This window comes from Megalobrama amblycephala, linkage group LG21 (genome assembly GCF_018812025.1).
Source record: "Megalobrama amblycephala isolate DHTTF-2021 linkage group LG21, ASM1881202v1, whole genome shotgun sequence".
NCBI lineage: Eukaryota > Metazoa > Chordata > Actinopteri > Cypriniformes > Xenocyprididae > Megalobrama > Megalobrama amblycephala.
Window position 1 is genome coordinate 11,400,262 of NC_063064.1, and position 19,712 is coordinate 11,419,973.

Genomic DNA, 19,712 nt, shown 5'->3' on the forward strand with positions numbered 1-19,712 from the left:
AGCATCACGAGCTTTCAGTAGGAATGCAAGAGAGAGATGGAATATATAAATGCAGTGATGGCGACAGCTGCAGAGGAGATCTCAGAAAACACTGAGACACCAATGTCTTTCAAAAGCGCAAGGAAAAGCCATGATAGACCCTGGAAACTGAGTCTAATTTATCTGCAGTGCTGTGAGTATAAGGGGAGAGATCGGTATGTGATAGCAACGCAGAGGTCTAAAATATCCACCCCGCACTATATCGTTAAATTGAACGTTTAACACAATTTTACATCATGGACAGATCACGTTATATCTTTAGAGCTCTCCTGATTTGCCTTCTTCGGGTTCAGATCAGAGATACAGTACCATGACGTCATTCTCCTCCGCTGAATGCTCTGTTCACGTGCACATCACACACATTGCATGGGAGAAGCATGTTTTCTAGCTGTTTAATTGGAGAAGAGTTATGATCTTATCCAGTGTTATTTCGATGCATTTGTGTTTGTTGTCACAGAGCAAGTTAAATGAATTGTTGTTTTCTGAAGCTCGTCATGTTGTTCATAAATTACATAAAACGTTAAATAGCATCTGATTATTTCTATTAAATCCAGTCATTGAGCCATTTAAAAGAGTACTTCCAAAATGGCATTTCTGTCATCTTTCACTCACCCTTGTGTTGTTCCAAATCCGTGTGACTTGTTTCTTCAAAAAAAAAAAGTAAATGAGAAACTGCGAATGGATCAGTGAGTCAGTGAGTTGAAGAACCGGATCAGTCCTGTTCGTGAACGAATTCAGATCGGTTTTGTGAACTGTTTCGTCAGAGTTAATTGAAAAGAATCGACTCAAAAGAATAAATACTTTACTGTAAAATACAAAATAAATAAATAAAAAACTCTAAATAAAACAAAGATATTGTGTTATGTTTTACAAGAAAATAGGCTACTATTTCAGTAATTCTAATTCAAAAAACACATTTAATTATTTCCGTTCAATGCTGTTTATTTGTATTTATTTGTGAAATTTATAGGGCTGTCACTAACGATTATTTTGGTAATCAAATAATTGGGCATTTTTTTTATTTATTTTTTTTTGACGATTAATTGAGTAATTCGATTTTTTTTTATTAAAATAGACATAAGTGAACAATATAGCTATTAAAATGACTTAAAACACATATAATAACAATGAGGCAATCAATGACGCAATAATAATTGGTGAAAATAAAGTATCAAAAGCAAGTAATCATATTGTGTTATTGAACATATCTGAAAATAGCTACATAATGTAATATGCACATATAAAAACATAATCAACTTATGTACATTTTTATAATAAATGCCTGCAGATTGCCTGCCAACGGCCTGGTGATTGTTGTTGTTGTTACACTTTTGGTTGTCACCCTCAGTTGATACTGTTATAATATCATACTGGCGAAAGGTGCTTTCATGCCATGTTGTTACCATATTTACAAGATTTCAACTTGTAAAAAGCATTCACTTCCTTGTCACTCATAATTACAGCTTGTAAGATGGCAAATTTCTGAGAGCTCCTACTTGTACCATGTGACCATTGTACCACCTGACCACTGCAGATTCATCAAAGAATATACACTAAAGGCCAGAACACACCAAGCCGATGCCGATGAATTAGTGGTGACAAAAGCAGACTGTGGGGTTAGCTCATGTCGGCAGCATCTGTGTCCAAAGTTGCCCTGACACACCAAACCAACGCTAAACAGCCGACGGCCAAGTAGCATGTCAGTTCTGCGCCTGCGTGAGATGAAATGCCTTTCCGTACCAGCAGGTGGCAGTATCTGAACAGCCAATCAGAATGATCAGATGGCCTGACGGACCGACGAGCTCCGACACCGATTCAACATTTCGAATCGGCCGAAAAAAAGCAGACGAGGACCAACTTCAGCCGACGGTGCGGAACACACTGAGAAAACTTATTCGGCCGACGAGGAAAAACTGCCCGACGGCCGACCGTCGGCTTGGTGTGTTCCTGCCTTAACAAGCGACACTTAAAGGTGCTCTAAGTGATCCTGGGTGGAGTAACTTCCTGTTGACGTTTGAAGTGTTGTCAAACAAAACAGAGGCTAGCTAGACTCTCCCTCCTCCTCCCCCTCCCCTCCGTGCTTCCTGAAACAGTCATGAACGCGCATTTAAAATCATTCTTGTCGGTTATTGGCTGGAGCATGTTTATTATGTTTCGTGGTCCAGGCTGCACCAGTTTGTTTTTATTGCCGTTTTCGGAGCTTTTGGCGACTACAGAGACCGCATTTTTTTACAGTGTGTTCAGGGGACAGGCAGCTAGCGGATAGTGAGGAGATGTTTGCTGTATGTGACAAAATTGGCCTAAAAACGTGTGACATCGCTTAGAGCACCTTTAATAGAATGTTCCATTACAACACTGGCGCCCAGCAGCAGCCCTTTTTGTGGTGAAAGCGAGTCGGCAGTCCACTAGTTTCTATGGCAATATCAGCTGCTTTGTTAAAACAAAATGTACATTAAAGCTGAAATCCAACCTGAATGATGACAACACAGAATAAATACTATCACTAGTGATCATCAAATCCTTTTAACAGTTTATTTTACACACTTTGTGTTTAAGTCTTCCACTTTTTTCACAAAACCTTTGCTCTCTAGAAACCCAGTCAGTTTGGGTTAAAATTCTTTAAAAGGCTTATAAACACTGAATTATTACCGAACATATGAAATTAAATTAAGGACATGCATCAGAAAAATTGGGAATGTTGGACAATAAATATATGAATAGCTTGATTTTGCAGTGTTGTCTAATGTCCATTGAAGCAAAAGTGTTCAAAAGTGGGAATTATAACGGACACAGCAATGCATCATGTATTATAAGATCATGATGTTTGTAGCGTGATCCATTAAAACGTACAATATAGCCTATTTCAATTCAGACCTAGATATTATTACTATTACTCCACTAGGTCTGAAATATATTGTTTGCTGCAAACATGATAATCTTAAATTTATTAATTATTAATTTACTATTAATAAATGTGTAAAGTTGCATAAAATGGAAATACTCAATAAAGTAGGCTAACTACGCTACCTCATGTGGTTGAATGGTTGGATTCCACAACTGGTAAAATAAAACATATATAAGACAATATATGCCATACATATATAAGTATATACATATATAAGACAGGTGCCATACAATTTACTGGTGACTTAATTTATTTCTTAAAGTATTTTCACCCCATAATGGCGGCCGCGCTACCGGAGCGCCATCTAGTGGCTGTTACCCAAAAAAAATATCAAAGTGTCACCTCTTGGGTTCTAAGCTCTTTGGATTCATTTAGGCGTTGATAGTCGTGCCAGTATGAGGACGTGAAAAGCTCCGAATTGAACGTCATGTGTTGTCATCTTGAGATTACGGTAATTACGACATGGCGTGAACGCAGCTAAATCAAATGCTCCACTGTGTTTTTTTGTGTTTGTGCTCTGGATTAGAGAGAACGTTCCTATTTACAACATGTTTTTCCAGTGGCGAAATGTAGCCAATCACAGACGTTTGTTGATCTCTTGCCAATGGCCAATCAGAGGTGTTTAATTTAGTCAATCCACGCGGGTGATCGGGGTGATCACCGCTCAAAACGCCGAAGTTTTTTTTCAGTGCTGATTTTTGCACACTCGTGAATCCTCTCATTAAGAAACAAAGACACGATGTAATGTAAGTAAGAGATTCATTATGCAGTGTAGACACTTTACCTTATTTTAATGGAACTTTGTGTCATCTCAAACTGAGATGAGTGACGGTTTTTAGTGATTGTAAAGGGAGCGGCCTTTGCATGCTGAGGTATGGCCTAAATAATCCATTGAATTAAAAGTTTTGTTTTTTATGCGACGACCAATTACACGCTGCAAAATTTCGGCAGTGACAGTCATAGGCCACGTTCACACTGTCAGTTTTTGGGATTGACAACCGCATTTACTTACAGGTGTGAGTCTCGAAATGTCTCGTTCACACAGGAATTTACATGAACTTGTCTGTATGAACGTGCAACGAGAGTCAAGCCTGTATTCTCTTACTAGTAACCATAGCGACAGTGACCAACGTAATATTAAAGATGGCGACGTCCATAAAACTGAAAAGTCTCATCACTTTTGACATGACAAGAGACCAATTGAACCGCGAGTGTATCCATTCAAACGTCATTAACCAACAGCAGCATGTAAACACGCGCTAGCCGGAGTGTTTAACTGTTGCACTCGCGTCATGTCCTTTACGACGTCTCGCGCATGGCACGGCATTTAAGTTTGGAAAAGAAACACAAAACTGACGGGAGCCGCTCCGGTGGAGAACAGTGACTGGATCTAACACCTTAAAGGTGCCCTAGAATTAAAAATTGAATTTATCTAGGCATAGTTGAATAACAAGAGTTCAGTAAGTTACATGGAAATGACATACAGTGAGTCTCAAACTCCATTGTTTCCTCCTCCTTGTATAAATCTCATTTGTTTAAAAGACCTCCAAAGAACAGGCAAATCTCAACATAACACCGACTGTTGCGTAACAGTCAGGGTGTACGCCCCCAATATTTGCATATGCCAGCCCATGTTCAATGCATTACACAAGCTAGTATTAACGTCTGGAGCTGCACAGCTGAATCATCAGACTAGGTAAGCAAGCAAGAAAAACAGCAAAAAATGGCAGATGGAGCGATAATAACTGACATGATCCATGATATTTTTAGTGATATTTTCTAAATGATCTTTCTAAATGTTTCGTTAGCATGTTGTTAATATACTGTTAAATGTGGTTAACGTTACCATCGTTTATTACTGAGACAAGAGCCGTCACTATTTTTATTTTTAAACACTTGCAGTCTGTATAATTCATAAACAACTTTATTCTTTATAAATCTCTCCAACAGTGTTGCATTAGCCGTTAGCCATGGAGCATAGCCTCAAACTCATTCTGAATCAAATGTAAACATCCAAATAAATACAATACTCGCATAATCCGATGCATGCATACAGTATGCATGACGAACATCTTGTAAAGATCCATTTTGAGGGTTATATTAGCTGTGTGAACTTTGTTTATGCTGTTCAAGGCAAGCGCGAGCTCCGTGGGCGGAGAGCATGAGAATTTAAAGGGGCCGCAGCCTGAATCAGCGCATTTCTAATTATGCCTCAAAATAGGCAGTTAAAAAATTAATAAAAAAAAAAAAAAAAAATCTATGAGGTATTTTGAGCTGAAACTTCACAGACACATTCAGGGGACACCTTAGACTTATATTACATCTTGTAAAAAAAAACGTTCGATGGCATCTTTAAGATGACACACAGCTCATATCTTCTGTCGCTGTAAGTTACCGAAAGTGAAACCACACACAAAACACCGGCTCTCTAGCACTGTATGACGTGACAGACAACTAGTTGTCCAGTCCGGTTCCGTTCACACAGTGCGAAAATTCTGAGAAATGCGGTCGTGAGTCCTGAAAATTTACGGGTGTGAGTTTGGTTATAAAATGCGGTTGTCACACCCGTAAATAACCGTACTGTGTGTGTGTGTGACTCAAATACAGGACTGACAACCGTATTCTGCTACTGTGTGAACTTGGCCATATAAATGCGTGATTCACTCTCGAAATTGAAATTGACAGTGATAGCTAGCATGGGACAAAAATATGCCTATGACGTCAAAATAGATACAGGTAATGTAAATGCAGACTAGATTAATATAAAAATATTACTATTAAAATTATATGGTGAAGTTTTAGTGAACTTTAAACTAAAGTTCAAGTAATTGTTTAATTGTCCATCTGCCAGTACTATTTAAATGTGAACTTTTAATGAACTTGAAGCTAAAGTTCAGGTAAATGTTTAATTGTCAATCTGACTAGTAAAATTAAAATGTAAATTATTTGAATGGATTTGCAGAGTTGTACAACAACTGTGAACAACTAGTGAATTTTTATCCAATATGTGTTTATGATGCATACATTTCAATTTTAACAATGTAATATACAGACAATGATGCATTTGCAACAACAATAACTTGCATAATTCTAATCTACTGTCTTAATATAAATATCATAATATGGTTGGTTTCTATTAATATCGAAGGCTTTGTGCTTAATATGTAGCTCTGTTTGTTATATTTTGTATCGAGGATCCAAGCTCCATGTCTCTATCGCGAGGTGTCGGCATCAACACTTGATGGAGACAGACGCAATGAACGCAAATCTGCTCTAGGGTATTTGCATAAGGCGATCTGATTGTCTGACGCCTGCTTTGGCGCTTCAAAAGTTGAGAAATTTTCAACTTCTGCCGCGAGTGAAGCAACACGATGGAACCCACAATTCAGTTTGGCAATGTGTGACGTCACCCATTCAAAGTAAAAGAGAAGCGTTAATGCAGACGCGCCATGTGAATGCAGCATTAAGGTCCGTTCACATATCATGTCTTTTCCACGCACAAGTCAGTTATTTCAAATGTAGCCGCGTGGCAGGCACGCTCATTATGAAAGCGGCGCGGTCGCAACGCGCATGCAGTGCATTTTCCAGGCGCATCGAGATGAAAAATTCTCAACTTTTCAGAATGCCGCAAGCGCACCGCAGGTCATGTGACAAGAAACAACTGATCTGCTTCGGCTTTTCCATAACAAAACATCGAAATCTCAGCCAAACAGCTGATCATAGCGGTACAGGGTGGTTTTTATATCTCATCTCCATAAATACAGTATATCTAGTAGTAGAGCTAATGCAAGCGCTAGAGATTAATTTATCCTTTGCTGAAACTTCCTCGTCCTCATGGAGAGTGCAGTTCATGGTTGCATATCAATGACAGACGCCACGGGAGCGCATGTGCTTTGGAAAGAAGGAAAAAGCGGCGCGGCTGTGCTTTCCACGTGTTTTTAGACGCGATATGTGAACAGCCCCTTAGGCTTGTTCGCCTAGGTCAGGCACTGCTGTTGCTCAAAATCGGCTGCAAAAGCCTTGATTGACGACACAATTTATTCTCATTGGTCAGATTCTGTGATGACAAGGATGACGTGTGTTGCATGTTTTTTCTTAGACAAGTTCCTGTATTTAACCAATCTTGATATTGAATATCTGATATTTCATGGGAATTTCAATCGCATCCACTTCTTCAGCTACAGTCGATGCAAAAATCACATGGTTTCAAAGTAAATGAGAAGCGTTAACACCGACGCCCTGTGAGAATGCAGCGTAAGGGGTCCTTGCTCTGAAAATCTTTAAAATTCAGTTAAAACAAAGACTATAGAACAACACAAGACGTGTCACTTGTATTAGTATGAATGGGAGAAAGTGCAACTGGCAATATGGCGGAATAAGACCCGCCTTCTAAATAAGGGCCAATCGCTGATTGATAAAGTCATCGCGTAACTGCAGCGGCCGTTAGAAGCTCCGGTTCCTATAGAAACAATAGGTGTTTCTCAATGTCAAGGATACTTCCTTGGCAGGACTGGTCCTTCCAAGTCACTTCCTTCAGAGGCTAGGCGAGGCTCCTCTTTAGCATTCGGAGAACACGTAAATGAAACAGACTAGCAAGTGCACGTCATTGCGTCATTACCCCCCGGTAAACAGCTGCTTGTTTTCTACACGGAGACGTATGAACGCCTCCGTTTGTTCCTTGGTCCCTGTTAAAAAAGACGAGAAAGCTATGAATAATGCTGTGAATGGTATAATGGTATAATATTAACGTTAAATTTACTTTGGACAACTTAACTAGTTATTTATAAAAGAAATGCCGGTGACGGCAATGAAAATGACGGTCCGGTTCAGTTAGCCATCAATAACGTAATTTGTATTTGTATAATTTATAATATCAATATGGTAGTAATTTGTACTGGCATTTAAACATTAAACTTTATTTATCTGACATATTTACTACAGTTATAACAAATGTTTGGTAATGTAAATATACTTAGATTTGAAAGCATATTGCCCGCTAACGTCCGGCATTTTTTATTTTTTTTTGAACAAGATCGCAAAGCTGCACGCATAGGATTGTGGGTGATTTGAGAGCGTGAAGAGCGCGAAGGCTACACGTATGCATCCTTTCCTGTATATGGGATATTTTTCGAACAAAGGACTCAGTCCTTGTTTGAAATTCCAAGGATCCTCGACATTGGAACAGTCCTTCGACGGATGTCGATGACGTAGCATCCTCGAAATTCTGGCTTCCGAGGATCCTTCCTTGACATTGAGAAATGCCTAGTCAGATGCTCGCCTCCAAAAAGAGACACAAGAGATGCACATTTAGGATTGCGCATGTGCATTAGCTTGATCCAGCTTGGAAAATAGTTTTTTTGTCATGAATTGAGCTGTTTTCAGGCTGGATCAACCTAATGCACATGCGCAGTCCTAAATGCGCGTCTCTCGTGTCTCATTTCTGAGGCGTGAGTCTCACTGTTTCTATAGAAACCGGAGCTTCTAACGGCCGCTGTAGTGACGCGATGACTTTAACAATCGGTGATTGGCTCTTATTTAGAAGGCGGGACTTATTCCGCCATATTGCCCATTGCACATTCTCCCATTCATAATAATACCAGTGACACGTCTTGTGTTATTCTATAGTCTTTGACTATAATGAAGAAATAGAGATGCACTAGTCCACTGGTCATAAATCCAAAAGTTTTTTAGTTTTATTTTGGTCAAGCTTTGTTCTGGGCTTGCAAACAAAGTGCTTTGTAATAATTTACCAAAATTTCATTTGTTTGGAAATATTTACGATGTCTGTAAACAGGACAGGCACACGCTGAATACAGGACACAAAGAGTAGAACAGACGCTCCAGCAGAGAATATACTGTAGGCCTACCATGCACAAGTTCACTGTTCGCAATAAAAAATAGGAAGAATAATATTAAATTGAGGTTTTTATGAAATGTATCTCTTAAGAGAACTGTCTTCAGAAACATTTTGATGGCTTTTCCTCTTATCTCCGTATAAAGTAGTTGCCTATTTATCCAAAGCAGCTGCTTTGTGCATAGTGGTAACCATGGAAACGCCTTTTCACTGCTGTTCCATAAGCGCCACCTACTGTCAGAGATTGAATTTGCATTTTTATTCAGTCTGTCTGCTGATTTTGTTTTGTGCAGGTGTCTTATGTAATTTCACAAACCTAAAGTCAGACCATGCTGTTTTTGCTGTTAATCTTGAAATTATACTGCTCATGTGCACAACATCTTTGTTGGGATTGTGATAAAAATGCAGTGTTTGCCTCTAATATCAAAGAGCTACACATTTTTTTGAACGAATAAACAACAAATAAATTTGCTTAAAAAAAAAAGAATAAATAAATCTGCAACCAGTATCAGAATCGGCTAATTTGCTTCCAAAAAAAAAAAAAAATAAAAAAAAAAAAATCTGGGTGCATCACTAATAAAAAATATTAAATTAAAGCATTATACTAAAAAAAACAGTGTAGTTTTAAAGAGCAGTGTACTAGTTTTCTTGCAAATTAATTTGTTGTTTATATGGTTAATATTAATGCAACTATAGGTGCACTAAGGTTCATTTCTTTCTTTATTTTTTTTTTTTATTAATTCGGCCCGCACATGGTTATCTTTTTCCAATCCGACTCATTCAAAAATGAGTTTGACACCCCTTCTGTAGAGGGAGTCCTGACATATATATATATATAAGTATATGGTGATTATATGGTTTTTGATTGTTTGCAGAGCTTGACAGCGCCTGGTATCTGTTTACTTTCAATTGTGAGAAAATGAAGCGTTAATATCCGTTACATTTTCTCTGGTTCATCACAAGAAAGAAAATCATAGAGGTTTATTTGAGGGTTTATTTTAGTTTTTGAACTATTCTTTTAAACGGCTATAGAAAGTAGGCCTAACCCTGCTTTATGTTTCTGGTTACAGCTGCACGTGCTGTTGTTGTTTTAGTAGAAAGCCTGCAGATGTTGTTATTGGCAGTGTAGCAGCATTATGTGACAGCTGCATAAACCTCTTAGGCCTATTTTATGTGTAAACTGCTTGAATTTGTAGCTCGATCCGGCCATCAAGCAGAAGCATGCATATACTGACAGCTCCTGTTGTTTGTACAGAATCAGGTATAATTTTCATTGTGTCTTCAATTTTTCTCCTGTTTTATATCCCTAAGTGGATTTTAGCAAGCCGATAACACAATTAATGTCTGCATTGCGATTTCCAGAAATGAGGTTTATAGTGCAAGTACATAAAACTTCAACAACCATCCATTAATCAGACCTAATATAAGAGACCTGAAGGAAAGTGCATTCTCCAGCAAAACCAGTGTGATATTTAGATTAAACGTCCGTGTAAGAATGTTACTTGACTTGGCCAGTTGCCAGAGCGGCTGATATCAGTGTCATTAAAATGCCATCATAGTTACTTTGCTACTTCTGTACTTACTTATTGTCATCCATCATCTTGACTGTGAGTGTGGGCGTAATTTAAATCTGCAAATAGCTGCCCCATAATTCTGCCTGCAAAGATTGTATACAGTATTTCAGGCATTTTGTCAATTAATCAAATGTGTCCATTTATGAGCTTTACCAAAATGAGAAGGACTTGTTCTTTCTGTTATTTGCAAGCTTACAGCATTGATGAACCTCTTTCATCTCTCAAATTTCATTTCCTGGCTTGTCATATTATTATACAACAAACTCATATCTCAAGCTGAAAGTTCATTCAGGGGCCTGATGATATGGGCCATGGTGCTTTACAGATAATAATTTTTTTTGTGGTATTTTTAGACTCGAAATGCAAATATCACTCCTCGCCGCCGAGAATACCTGGTTTGTTGTACTCTGAGGCAGATAAAAAGCCTTCAAGGATCATTTTTCCATTTTAACAATAAGTGTTTATTCCCCGATGATATTCATGCATCTGTAACTAATCCTGCCCAAACATTTACACTGTAATTGGAAAATCAAATGCTATCTGTAGTGTCAGCAAAGTCAATTTGAACTTTTCAGTTTGGCTTCTCATTCGTGACTGCCGCTGTTATTTCTCTGTGAGAGGCTAATCAGAAGCATCTTATTAATATGCATCAAAGAGCCGTGGTGTAATTTTTGTAATTAGGCCAGAGGAGGCGTGTTTATGCTTAGGTTTTTTGCTCATCTACGCTGCACAGTTCTTCCAGCAATACCTGTGGTGAGATTCTCTCTCATTTCACTGTATAAGTGCACACATGTAAATCTTGACTGCCACCTCAGGTTATAGCTGAAAGAGTTGAGCTGTTATATGGCAAGGTAACATTGTGATGGTTTGATAGGGAGGATGTTTTATTATATTAAAGTTTTTATACTTGTAGCAGTTTAACTTAACATCATACAGTGCATCAGTTATGTAGGTTTTTACAGGTCATCCCCTTGGAATTATAAGGTTCTATCTGCGTTCTGAGCAGTTTTGAGATATTGAGCTTCAAAGTTTTTGCATTCCATATAGCAAAAATTATATGGGGAACAAGTTTCTTTCAAACTTGAAAATGACAGGGACCCTAAATGTCCTCTAAAATATACAATAGCAAAATCCTCTCATATTTGTAAATGGGTATTTTTGGAACGGGTCAAATGCAGATAGAACCTTCTAATTCTAAAAAAACAACAAAAAAACACTTTTTGCTTGGAATTATAAGGTTCTATCTGGCCAAACAATTATTTGAAACAATAATGTTCAAGAAACACAAACAGTTTGCTTATAATTTGTTTCAGAACATAAAATTAGTGTTGTAACAATGTGTCGACATGCATGAGAAAGTTCAATTTAATGGTTTTAAATGAATATTTTTTTTTCTTCTTCAAGTTAAGCATAAAAGGCTGTGCTAAATATTTTGTCCATTGCAGATGTTAAATTTATGTAGGAATTTGATGGGTAATTTAATTTTCCTTTTTGTTTAGACAGAAAGCAGCTACTGTAATACATCTGAGCAGGACTTTATTCCACAGAAAGTAGGGACTTTGTAAAATGGCTTTTTCTCTAGATATCAGTATGGCTGAAATAACATGTACATGCTAACTTTTATTGTAGTAGTCAAGACCCCATCAATTAAATCATTGACTATTTGACCTTTTAAAGACTTAATATTGTGTCAATTTTAAACATTTAAGACATTTTAAGACATTTTAAGAAAAAACTGCAAACAATGCTTCAGCAAAGCCAAGGTGTTTAACAAAGTTTAATAAACATTGAAAAATGTTTCACTGACCATATATAATAATAATAAAAAAAAAATCACATTTAAAATATTTAAATTACTTAAATTATGCAACAACTCAATTTTTTACCAACAATGTAAAATTTAACATTTCATCTCACTTAATCTAGTATACACTTTAATCCAGTATGCCATAGGGCAGAGCTTATTTATACAGCTCAATACAAGCACACAGGATGGATCAAGGTTAAAACATAACCTAATATATACACAATTTTCCCTCATATGACAATGACGTGTCTGGAATAAAGCAAATACACTACAAAACCTGAACCTATCCTCATAATAGCGCTGCTGGCTAATGTTAGCGTGGTGTCTAACTGAAAATAACTCTTCAGCAACAGATACAGCAAAACACAGAAAAAGATTGGAATCCCTGTAATTTGGGCTGCGGTCATTGTCAAGATCATAAGTAAAATAGTCGATCATGAGGTTTCTAATAAACATCGTGTTGTGTCAAATTATTTAGTCTTCACTGATTTAGCATTTATCTGCGGTCTCTTCTGCTATCGCGGCGACAAAAAACGCTGATCCTGATTGGTCCTCGTGTGTGCATTCGAAGTGCTGATTGGCTCACGCAGATAGAACCTTATAGAACCAAGTTAGAGTGCGACTTTGTAGGTAGAACCTTTTTGTTTTCTAAAAAAAAAAAAAAAAGTGCCAAAAGGTACACAAAAAAGTAACATCACATAATGTAAATAAATTGTCACAGAATATAAATGTGAATAACTCATTTTGACAAATGTCAGATAGAACCTTATAATTCCAAGGGGACGATGTGGCACCAAATATGTTTTGCGTTTTGGTCACACGTCACCTAAGGTGTGCGCCAGAGTGTCAGATGACTCTTTCCTCCTCTGATTGTGGGGCACCAGCTAGGAATTTAACAATCTAGAAAAATCAGGGATTGTTGAACATAGTTGTCAAAAGTACCGACTTCTGTATCAATCAGTACTGAAATTTTAAGTGTCATGCTTTGAGCGCTGTTAAACGGATTCATAAACACCTCTGATTGGCCGTTGTGTTGGCATGCTCATCGGATATGTCTGTGATTGGCTACAATGATCAACACATGGGAGCGTTTGAAAGCACACGGAAGTGTTTGAATTTGAAAGCGTTTTGAAAGTGGGAGTGTTTGAAAGCAGGCATCTATTAGCGGACTGGTCTGTGATAGACGCCTGCTTTCAAATGCTCCCATGTGTACAGATGCTGGTCATATAATTAGAATATCATCAAAAAGTTGTTTTATTTCACTAATTCCATTCAAAAAGTGAAACTTGTATATTATATTAATTCATTACACACAGACTGATATATTTCAAATGGTTATTTCTTTTAATTTTGATGATTATAACTGACAACTAAGGAAAATCCCAAATTCAGTATCTCAAATTAGAATATTACTTAAGAACAATACAAAGAAAGGATGTTTAGAAATCTTGGCCAACTGAAAAGTATGAACATGAAAAGTATGAGCATGTACAGCACTCAATACTTAGTTATAATACTCAATAATACTTTTACCTGAATTACTGCAGCAATGCGGAGTGGCATCGAGTCGATCAGTCTGTGGCACTGCTCAGGTGTTATGAGAGCCCAGGTTGCTCTGATAGTGGCCTTCAGCTCTTCTGCATTGTTGGGTCTGGCATATTGCATCTTCCTCTTCACAATACCCCATAGATTTTCTATGGGGTTAAGGTCAGGCGAGTTTGCTGGCCAATTAAGAACAGGGATACCATGGTCCTTAAACCAGGTACTGGTAGCTTTGGCACTGTGTGCAGGTGCCAAGTCCTGTTGGAAAATGAAATCTGCATCTCCATAAAGTTGGTCAGCAGCAGGAAGCATGAAGTGCTCTAAAACTTCCTGGTATACGGCTGCGTTGACCTTGGACCTCAGAAAACACAGTGGACCAACACCAGCAGCTGACATGGCACCCCAAACCATCACTAACTGTGGAAACTTTACACTGGACCTCAAGCAACGTGGATTGTGTGCCTCTCCTCTCTTCCTCCAGACTCTGGGACCCTGATTTCCAAAGGAAATGTAAAATTTACTTTCATCAGAGAACATAACTTTGGACTACTCAGCAACGGTCCAGTCCTTTTTGTCTTTAGCCCAGGTGAGACGCTTCTGATGCTGTCTGTTGTTCAAGAGTGGCTTGACACAAGGAATGCAACAGCTGAAACCCATGTCTTGCATACGTCTGTGCGTAGTGGTTCTTGAAGCACTGACTCCAGCTGCAGTCCACTCTTTGTGAATCTCCCCCACATTTTTGAGTGGGTTTTGTTTCACAATCCTCTCCAGGGTGCGGTTATCCCTATTGCTTGTACACTTTTTTTTTTTTCTACCACATCTTTTCCTTCCCTTCGCCTCTCTATTAATGTGCTTGGACACAGAGCTCTGTGAAAAGCCAGCCTCTTTTGCAATGTCCTTTTGTGTCTTGCCCTCCTTGTGCAAGGTGTCAATGGTCGTCTTTTGGACAAGTGTCAAGTCAGCGGTCTTCCCCATGATTGTGTGGCCTACAGAACTAGACTGAGAGACCATTTAAAGGCCTTTGCAGGTGTTTTGAGTTAATTAGCTGATTAGAGTGTGGCACCAGGTGTCTTCGATATTAAACCTTTTCACAATATTCTAATTTTCTGAGATACTGAATTTGGCATTTTCCTTAGTTGCCAGTTATAATCATCAAAATTAAAAGAAATAAACATTTGAAATGTATCAGTCTGTGTGTAATGAATGAATATAATATACAAGTTTCACTTTTTGAATGTGATTTGTGAAATAAATCAACTTTTTAATGATATTCTAATTATACGAACAGCACCTGTATCTGTGGTATTGCTTGGTGAAGAGCATCATTGATTACTATTTACAACATTTTTGAAGCATTGATCAATTAAGCCAATCACAGACATATCCGATGAGCCGTGAATACAATGGCCAATCAGAGATGTTTATGAATCCGAAAATTTTTAAAATTTCATTACCGATGTGGTACCGAAGTCTGTACTTTTGACAACTCTAGTTGAACAAATAAAAATTTTGCAAATTGAAGGGAGTTTGTCATATGACCAATATGAAGGATTTGTGAGATATTGGCTAATTTGTAGAGCCTCTTACTGTTATCAAATGATTAAGTTGGGTGTTGCTATGGCAGACTTGCTTTATCTTATCTGTTGTTTGGGAACTAAAAAGGTGTGGTAGAAATTCCCCTACACACCTGACTTAAAGGGTTAGTTCCCCCAAAAATGAAAGTGACTAAAGTGGTTCAACCTTAATGTTATGAAGAGACGAGAATACTTTTTGTACACAAAAACAAAACAAAAATAACTTTATTCAACAATTTCTTCTCTCCTCTGTCAGTCTCCAACGCTGCTGATGTAGTAAATGTAGTGCAGCGCTTCCAGGTTCTATGTTCATTGTTGGACAGCTCCTGCATCAGCATCACAAGCATGCATCGTGTTGCTCACGTGTACATCGTCTGCCAATACTGCATCGGCGTTAGTCTCCTAATCGACGTCCCTAAACATCTCCTGATCAGTACTTACAAATTTATCACCTAGCATGTCTCCTAATCAACGTCGGATGACGTCTCGCCCCCTGAGAACGCTATCACTTGGGATTAAGATCTCTAGTGTTCCATAACACTAAAATTGGGCCCTGGAATGTGCTGTTCACTACATGCTCATTATTGGACCCATGCAGAATCTTTGTGCACAAGTTTTATAAATATCCTCTCTCTTCGTATGTGTTTGACTAATTTGATCATGCGTCCAGATACCAATAAGTGGATTATTCTCTACTTAATTGACCTTATTTTGCCATGTTTAGATCGGTCAAGATAGAGTGACTAGATGCCCTGGCTTTGTCTTCAGAAATGTTCGTTCATTTATTCATTTATTTTTAATTATTATTATTATTATTACTATTATTATTTATTTATTTATTTTCATTTTTGTGCATTCAAAATAGAACCCAAACTGAAATAATACTTGTATGCTGAATATATATAACTGAAATAACATCACCGTTCAAAGGTTTGGGGTCAATAAGAATTATTTTCATTATGCATTAAATTGATAAAATGTGAAAGTAAAACCATTATAATGTTACAAAAGATTTATATTTCAAATAACCACTGTTCATTTGACCTTTCTATTAATCTACAATCCTGAAAAAAATGTATTACATTTCCACAAAAACATTAAGCAGCACAGCTGTTTTTAACATTGATAATAAGAAATGTTTCTTGAGCACAAAATCAGCATATTAGAATGATTTCTGAAGGATCATGTGACACTGAAGGCTGTTCAACTGTCAACTAAAACAAATTTATCTGACAGTATGTTTTACCATAGTTTATCACAGCACTACATTTACCGTAAGGCAACAAACACAAAAACAAAAAGAAAATATAGATTAGATAATCATAGGAAAATTCATTTAATAAAGATTTATTTAATAAAGTTATCATTTTAGATATGTCATCACCTTAGATCAAGAGGGATAATTTCTGTTAATGTTAATTTGTTCACAACGCAAAAAACAGTTTCTCTGTTATCCATAGGTAATGTGTGTTATAAATACATACATTCATTTTGTTTTATTATATTCAACATAAATAATAAATGTTATCTCTCCACAGATTTTTTAACGATAGCTACAATTCTGGGGACCGGGATCCTGGGTATGTAAAAGCTCAGTGTGCAATTAAAAATATGCTGAAATCTCATTGAGTCATTGTTGTTTTTTGCACAGCACATAAGACAGATGTTCACTGACATCCTCTGATACACAGCAGTTAAAAAAAAAAGTACTGCTGAAGATTTTTTCTTTAATTAACTATTGGAATGAGAGAGGAAGGGAAAAAAAATCCATGCATGAAACCATTAGCAGGCAAAATGAAGTTAAACATAATTTTTATTTCAGTAAGACTATATTCTGTTTTTTTAATGATATACCATGGCTTTATGGTCTGAACAGTAGCAGATATATATATTTATAAGACACCGCAATTACATGGTGCATTGAATTTAACTGTTCTGTTTTCAGTGAGATTTAATAGTTGTTAAAAATGACATTTTTCTTTTCATTCCTCCTATTTGAGTTAAATCATTTTAAAGTGTTCTTCTAGCCATAATAAAATTACCACCATCAAAAAATTCAGTCTAGGTTAATATCTGATATGAGTGACTGAATATGTTTGCTTTAATATAAGGCCTTGCTGATAAATTTAGAATATAGCAAGTTCTGCTGTGACAAACTAATCAGATAATGTTTTTTTTTTTTTTTTTTTTTTTTTTTTTTTTTGCAGGATTGCCGGTAACGATTGCTCGGGCAGGTCTGGTGCCTTTCCTGATCTCCTTTCTTATAGGCTTTGTAGTGCAGGTAAGAAGTTTTTTTTTTCCCTCCCCTTGTTGTGTTTGTTTGTTCTGATATTGTTTGGTAGTTTTGCATTCTTAGGTTAATTTCACACTAGCTCTTCAAAACAGCTCTATTTCTTTTGGAAATTAGAAGGTGACTCCTTTTTATATTCATATTTTCATCCTCTTTTATTGAACTGCTTTCTGACATTTGATAAAGTTGATTTTGACTTCACAGTATCTAGTTCTAAAGCAGATCTTTCGTTTTGATAATAACATGACATTGCGACTGACATTTGTCTTGTTTGACATTTAAGAGAGCTTTATTGTAAAATATGTCTGAATCAAAAAGGCTTGCTGCTTTGAAAAACTTCCTTATGCTGCTGTCTTTGATTCTTTTCAAAATGCAGTTCCTCTTTTAGAGTTTTTGTTCTATTTTAACACAAATTGTTTGGTGGCAGGTTTATTGTAGCAACAAATTATGCTTTGACGTCAAACCGGTTTACTCTGACTCCAAACCAATGGCCACGGAACTCCAAAGAATATGTTCAATAGATTTCAACAGATTTGGAATGACAATTATTCGTAAGACCTACACAAATATGTACAAATTGAAATTAATCAGCCAGCCTTTAAGAGCACACTGGCAAATGAATGGCTTCAAAACTAACAGACATTTTTCGAACTAACAATTTTTTTTCCATATTTTCTCACAAAATTACATTGCATTGTGTCTGTAATGAGGGATTCACAATGCATGTTGATTCATTCTCTTTCAGGCTCTGCTCATATACCTGTTTGTAGATTTGCTGCAGCGATGCCGTTTAGCCCAACTTGAGGCACTGAAGGTAAAAATGACAGTCAGTCTTTATAAATACACACTACCGTTCAAAGGTTTGGGGATGGTAATGGTATTTTATTTTTCTTTAAAAGAAATAATACTTTTATTCAGCAAGGATGCATTAAATTGATCAAATGTGACCGTAAAGACATTTCAAGTGTTTCTATTTCAAATAAATGCTGTTCTTTTGAACTTTCTATTCATCAAAGAATCCTGAAAAAAATGTATTATTAGTTTCCAAAAAGATAATAAAAAATAAAATATAAACTGTTTCCAACATATATATACTTTCAACATATAATAAGAAATGTATCTTGAGCACCATAATCAGCATATGATTTATGTTTCTGAAAGATGATGTAAAATAAATTTATATTTTAAAATACATTTAAAAGAAAAGGGTTATTTTAAATGTTAATAATATTGTAAAATCTTACTGTTTTACTGATCAAATAAATGCAGCCTTGGTGAGCATAAGATACATTTTAAAACATTAAAAAAATTTACCAGCCCCAAACTTTTGAATGGTAATGTATATGGATTATAGCTTTGTAAATAAATGTTTGATTTATGTCTTATATCGAAGGGTGAAAAAATGAATTGCAATCACAAATGAGGCAAATGCATAATGGCTAGGTTACTAGTAGAATGATAATGTCAAATGAGTTAAATGCAGTGAAGATAATTATTCTGCTTTTCTGTGATAGACTGCAGAGACGGAGAGGATCTTAATGGAGGAAGTGGGTTCTGAAGAACCTCCGACACTTAATGCAGAAGAGGAAGAGGATGGGGAGGAAGTGGAAGAGGCAGGTATGTCAGAAGTTAATTCATAATAGTATAGACCAGTGGTTCCCAAACCTGTCCTGAAGGACCCCCAGCCCTGCACATTTTATGTCTTCCTATTTCTGACACACCCCTTTCAGGTCTTGCAGTCTCTACTAATGAGCGCTTGAGTTGAATCAGGTGTGATATATGAGGGAGACATACAAAATGTGCAGGGCTGGGGATCCTAAAAAACAGGTTTGGGAACCACTGGTATAGACATTGTTGCACTGTTGATACTATATGAATATTAAGAGCAGTGCAGGAGCAGGTAAGTGAAAAAAGTTAAAAGAATGTTTGCTTCAAACTGATGTGAAAATCATCCTGCCCACTCATTGACATGAAACAATATATTGATTTAAAATTTGTAAGACATGTTTTGTGTAAGAAGGCTGTATGCGGGGATGTGTGAATGAAATAATTAATGCTGTCAATTAACTTTGTATCATAAGTATACTTTACACCTGGTAAGAAAAAGACCCCTCCCTTAAAGGGGAC

General features: G+C 36.8%; 1 protein-coding gene across 4 annotated transcripts in view; it reads left to right on the forward strand.

The window, feature by feature from the left end:
- si:ch211-51h4.2 overlaps positions 1–19,712 on the forward strand; it is a 185,566-nt gene continuing 165,854 nt past the window's right edge. The window contains exons 1-5 of one of the 4 annotated variants that reach the window (XM_048172176.1): positions 1–172; positions 16,834–16,875; positions 17,503–17,576; positions 18,331–18,399; positions 19,100–19,202. In XM_048172176.1, coding sequence (XP_048028133.1) covers positions 37–172; positions 16,834–16,875; positions 17,503–17,576; positions 18,331–18,399; positions 19,100–19,202 — 424 coding nt within the window. In that variant the 5' untranslated portion in view covers positions 1–36. Of the gene's footprint in view, positions 173–3,325; positions 3,396–3,524; positions 3,691–16,833; positions 16,876–17,502; positions 17,577–18,330; positions 18,400–19,099; positions 19,203–19,712 lie in introns of those variants that run through there. The other 3 variants (XM_048172175.1, XM_048172178.1, XM_048172177.1) reach the window with 3 other exon arrangements.